The following is a 6,206-nucleotide window of genomic DNA, read 5'->3' as shown; positions in this document are numbered from 1 at the left end:
AAGTGAAATCTTGGGTTCTACAAACTGTGGGGCAGCCAGGCGGCCGTGAGGCTGCCGCTAGATGATACTTTGTCTTCAAATCATGCCAAATACCGTGGCCACAGGCAGGGATAAGGAGGGGCCGCATAATCAACAAATCGCCGCCCAAGTAGTTTTTTCTTCCAAAAAAAAAAAAGGCTAATAGAGGCGATGATATGCGAATAGGTGTTGGTCTGAAACCAAGATGCCGCTTGTTATGAACCCACTCAATGTAGAAGTATTTTCAGCAAAGTTGTAACAAAATAATGAAAGCAAGATAATCGAATTAAGAAAGAAAAGAAAGAACCTGACTTCCGAGGAATCAACACTTCCAAGCAAGAATCATGTATTTTCTTCATTGGAAAAATATTACAATCAAGTCTCTGTTTATATTCTTCCTAGACTACTGTTAATCTCATTACAATTAAAGGGTGAATTATTAATTTTGCCCTTTAAGTGACCACATGCCTCTTAGTTGCCCCTCTTTCACCTATGCTTCTCTTCTCTTATTCCCTTAGCTCGATCGCTCACCAGCACTGCACTTTACTTCTCTTATTTTCTTCAGCACATTACATCTCCTTTCCCATCAAAAGACCTTGCACACAAGATCAAGATAATGAGTCGTTAATTAATCTACAGGAACGCATGATGAATCTTCTTCAAGAGTACCTTTCCACTTCACAAGGAGTTCAATCAAGGGCTTATTGTCAACAACATGCATACGACGTTGTAACATGGCCTCTGGTTCAATTCTAAATGCTCCATATGGATCTAGGAGGGGCAACAAGGGTGAAACCACTGGATGATGAGTAGTTGTAGCTGAGGGTAGGGGTGAAAAAACCAACCGGCAAACCGGCGGGTTTGGTCTGGTTCCAAATCGGATTGATCCGGTACTAGTTAATTTCATTATTTTCAAAACCAGTTGAAATTGATCCAGTTCTGGTTTTCCATTTTCTAACACCGAACTAGACCTGTTCATATATATATATGTATATATATATATATTAATTTCTTATATCATTTTTAATATTATATATAATTTATGTATATAATATATAATTATATATAAAATAATTTTATATTATATATTAAATTGCTAATTAATATAACATTAAATTTTAAAATCCTATTACTCATGTATAATAATAATCTAAGAACATAAAATTAATATAACATTTGATATAAAATTATCATAAAAAATTTTAATTTTATAACGTAAAATTAAGGGTTTTGCTAGATATAAGCGAGTTCGTGCACCATATCGCGTACCGATAATTTTTTTTATTTAAAAAAAAATGAAAAAAAAAATTTGAGAGAAGAAGAAAATCTCCTATATCATAAAAATTATTTTCATCTTTAATTCACATCATTTCGTTAAATATATGTATTACATATCAATATTGGTGCACGAATTGGTGCACAAACTTGCTTGCAATAAGATTTTTCCTAAAATTAATATCTTAAGCATGAAAATTTGATCATATGTTATTAATATACTATATATATATTAAGGATAAATACATTTTATAGCAAAATAAATTATAATATTAATTCTTTTTTATAAATACATTTCTACACATTTGATCATATACATTCATATAAAAAGTTCATGTAACCATCATATTATATATTATCACTAACATACATAATCAAATATTATATCACTATATGATACTATTATATACACGCGCACACACACACTAATACTAATTAATTCTAATATTAATACTATTAGTAATCCACTATATACAAATAACTATATAAATCACTATAGTATCACTATATAATCCACTATATCTAACTATATCACTATAGTATAGTTATATTAACTATATAATCCACTAATATTGTACTAAAATCAAAAAAACTAGACTGAACCAAAAGTACTTGTTTATGAGTGTAACCGGTACAGTATCGGTTTTCCAAATCTCAAAATCGGTATATACCAATTCAGTTCTAAAATATGTTCAAAACTAGACCAAACCGGATCAATTACACCCCTAGTGGAGGGTAACTCTAACTTGTATGCAACCTTGCCAATGTGCTGTAATACTTTGAGTGGGCCAAAAAATCTTGGTGCTAGTTTGTAATTCATGCACTGTGCTGCCTATACTTCTGTAACCTCAAATAAACTATGATCCCCACTTCAAATTCCCTTGGAGTATGGAGGTAATGTTTAGAATTTTTCTAGAGATAATAATAGCATTGTTATATTTTGGTGGTCATGTTGATCAAGTACATTTTTTTTCTTGTTTTATATTAAAAAGTATTCAACAATTGATCAAGAAAGCTGTCCGTGATTGTTTCCAAACGCAAACCATATATGCCTAATTATTAGGACGATGCCGAGGGACCTCGTATAAACCATCCATTTATTTTTTTTTTTACAGCTTTAATTTATTGTTTTTAGCTTCTAAAGATAGAAAATTAACCCTAAAAGCGAAGATGTTTTGTTCTTAATTTGTTAATGCATGTTGGCTACGTACCTACTTATACCCATATAGGCAGCTTGTAACGAAGTGTCTCATGAACAGTTTTCCTTCCGCGTGAGTCTGATATGAATTCCACTTCATTTTTCAACAGCACTTTCCGATTTTCCCTCCTCAGCATACAAACAATAGTAAAGTTTTATCGACTCTTACGTACGGCTTTTTCACACTTCCCAGTCCTATGATCTGCGCGTAGACTTGCTAACAATCTATATTTCTGATCTCCCTCTCTCTAAGATCCTCCTCTGTCTCCTTTCTCTCTCTTCAGGGAAGAGATGGTACAAGGAAAAAAGGGCTCGCCCCTCGTGTATATTCTGTTGGTGGTTCTAAGCGTAGTGGCCTTTGGGTTCGCCTTTGCTGCTAAGGGTCGAACATGTACAGTAAGCATCTTCTTCTACTTTCACATCCAAAAGTTCTACCCTAGTTTTTATTTTCCTCTAATTCCAGTTTCTTTTCTTCTACTTTTTTTATGGTTTATTGGGTTTCGTAGTTTACTAGAATATGATATAGTTTATTCTGTTCATGAAACCGTTTGTTCGGGTTTCGATTCTTGCTGTTTTTTCTGTTCATTAGGAATTCCTATACTTTTTGTAGGGAAAAGTAGAACATTTTTTTTTCATTTTTTTTAATTTTTTCTTTAGATAAAAAAAAGAATAATTGTTCTCTAATTTAACAATGGCCCCATCAAAATTATAATTCATCTTTATATAGTTAATAAATTGTTGAAAATTTAACAAATTTAGTTCACAATCTATTTATTTCTACAAGCTATATTGTACTAAAACTAAAGCATTTAATAGAATTGAAATATATATATAGATGATCATCTATTTAGTTTTACAAATTATATATATACTAAAAGTAAAACATCTTCACTTGAAAAGGGTTGGCCACAATTCCATACAATTTTATTTTTAAATTTGGAATATTGGGGTGTCAAATTATACATTTAGACACCATTTGGCCGCCTAGTACATGAATTCCAAAAAAATATTATATGCTAATTCGCTTTAGATTTATGTTTGAATGTAAGATAATATAATGCATGTACGAACCTAATTCAAATATGTTATAAATTAAATTTCAATTTTTTATAACGAGTTTTTATTTTGGTTTGCCGGCTTTATGATCATGATCATATCGGATTGACAAAAACAATATTCTAATGTAAAAATAATGCTCAAACCTAATTCAAATTTTTAAATTTAACATACCTCGTTTGATCAATGTTAAAGGAAATATTACATATCAATGTCAATTCCTTTGAAATTTGCGTTTGAATATATATAAAAATAGCGTTGATGAAAATAAGCAATAGTATTTAGTGCTGACTGCTGAGTAGAGCTGAAAAAGAAGCTTTTTTCTTTTTTTGTTTGTTAGAATGCATAAGAAGTTCATGATCCCACATTGAGTGGACACTATTGCGAATCTTGAACTGATTTTTTGAGTCTTGTGAGCAATAAAACCTAAGATATTATATTGAGGCAATTCTTGTTCGTTATTCAAAACAGGGCCGTTTAGTCGAAGATCCTCAGACAGATGCAACTTACTGTCTTTACGACCCAGATGTTGCTACTTTTTATGGAGCCACTGCTTTCTTGTTCCTTCTTTGTAGTCAATTTTTACTAATGAGCGTGACAAAGTGTATGTGTATTGGGAGACCTTTACCCAGTACTGGTTGCAAACGAGCATGGCCTTGTATTTATTTAGTGTCATCATGGTAAGAATTCTGGTTCATTTCCTTCACAGTACTTGCTCTCTTGCTTAAATCTGAACAAATTTAAAAAGGATCACTTTAGTTATTTCTGGACTATTCATGATCTGCTATACTTTTCTGCCCTTGCTCGAATAGGTAAATCTGAAATCCGTGAAACCCAACCTGTGCAAATCATAGTGTCTCATGAGATATGAGAAACTTAAAGCATTATATACTATGAAAGGGATTTATCACTAGGTGTCTACCGTGTTGATAAATAATCTCACATTACTTGTGGATAAGGTATTGGGCATATTTATAAAGAATGAACAATCTTTTATTGTTAAACCGGTTTTATGAGATGAGTTAAACCCATGAATTTCTTCACACCGGCCGGGCACCTCTCGATCTCCTGCTATTTGTTTTCCGTGGCCGGACTAAACTCAACCTGTAGTTTTTTTCTTGGGGCTTCCTAGATCTTTTCAGATTAAGTTTTTTTTACTTACAAGCCAATGTATATATAAACAAGCCATGCATTACAGCTATACAAAAAGTTAAAATATATTTTTTGTTAGGAGAAGTTGTTTTCTCTTAACTTATTTTCCTCTATCCTTCGGATCATTTTCTCAAAAGGAAACTTCCTGATCATCATCGATGCCCGAGATGATGTTCTAACATTGAATTTTATAATATGCATTTGCAGGGTGACTTTTCTGGTTGCAGAAGCATGTCTAATTGCAGGTGCTATGAGAAATGCCTACCACACAAAGTATTGGTCAATGATTTCTGTTCAAGATCTCTCATGTCTAACATTAAGGCAAGGTGCTTTCTTCGCCGGAGCAGTGTTTGTGGTTGCAACATTGATTAACAATGTGTATTACTACTTGTATTTCACCAAGGCAGCTACTGCTCAGGTGGCTAACAAAAACAATGGTGCTTACCCAACAGTTGAGGTGACTGTGGATGCATAGAATCTAAACAAATGAGGCCACATGATGATATGTAAGTTTGGCATATTCATGGTGATGAATGAAAGGTGTACAATGCTTCCCTGACTGTAATACATTTTTCTTATCATGAACTGATCATTATAGCATATATAAAGTTACAGAGATATATAGAAATGTGTAGAAAAAATCTATTTGCAAGCTCATATCCTGGCATACTGATACACGTTGATAAGTGATTTGGTGGATATATACACTTTACCAGTCAGTACATCAACTAATAACTATTGTTTTGACATTTTTATAATTTTAATGGGTCTCATAATAAGTGGTTCGTTGGCTCACCGACTTATAAATAGCAAAGCGTAAATGAATAAATTAGCAGTACTGCAACATCGCAACTAATTAAGAATATAGAATTAGTGATGAGTGGAAGCAAACCTTTATATATATATATATATATATATATATATATATATATATATATATAGAAAAACACTTCTCATTAACTGTCAAACAGCATTACAAGTGTAAATCAGTCCATAGGACTTGTTGAACACAACTGGGAACAGAATCCCACCATACATTAGTTGCAATAACATTTCTAGAAAACCTTGCTAGTTTCTGTGCAGATTCATTGGCTTCTCTATTGATGTGTACAAATGAACAACTTTGGAATCTGCTCTTGAGCTGCAGAATGTCTGTTACTACATTTCCATAAATGGAATTTGAAATATCAGAACTGGTTATCTCTTGGACTAGAAACAGTGAATCAGTTTCAAGGCATAAAGACAGAAGACCAATAGGAATGTAGAATTGCAATCCTATTAGTATCGCTATTAGGTCAATCTCCAAAGGCCCCATCACAGCAGCTTCTTTCTTACTAATTGCCATTAAAACATTTCCTTCCCAATCTCTTAAAATGAGCCCTACCCCGGCACTACCCTCAGCATGAAAAATTGTCCCATCCACGTTGAGTGTTAAAATGAGCCCTACCCCAAACTGATTATAAAGACATTGAGAAATTGTGGTGATTCCAGTAAAATTTAGGATATA

The 6,206-nt window shown here is 32.7% G+C and overlaps 1 protein-coding gene across 1 annotated transcript; it reads left to right on the top strand.

Annotated features, from left to right (window-relative positions):
- Positions 1-2,782: 2,782 nt before the first annotated feature.
- LOC108994527 lies at positions 2,783-5,174 on the top strand. Its single transcript, XM_018969776.2, has 3 exons — positions 2,783-2,887; positions 4,019-4,227; positions 4,907-5,174. The coding sequence occupies exons 1-3, from the start codon at positions 2,783-2,785 to the stop codon at positions 5,172-5,174; spliced, it is 582 nt and encodes a 193-aa protein (XP_018825321.1).
- Positions 5,175-6,206: the final 1,032 nt, after the last annotated feature.

The sequence above is a fragment of the Juglans regia genome, chromosome 6 (genome assembly GCF_001411555.2).
Source record: "Juglans regia cultivar Chandler chromosome 6, Walnut 2.0, whole genome shotgun sequence".
Classification (NCBI taxonomy): domain Eukaryota; kingdom Viridiplantae; phylum Streptophyta; class Magnoliopsida; order Fagales; family Juglandaceae; genus Juglans; species Juglans regia.
Note: the sequence above shows the minus strand (reverse complement) of the source record. Positions and strands in the feature narration are given on the sequence as shown.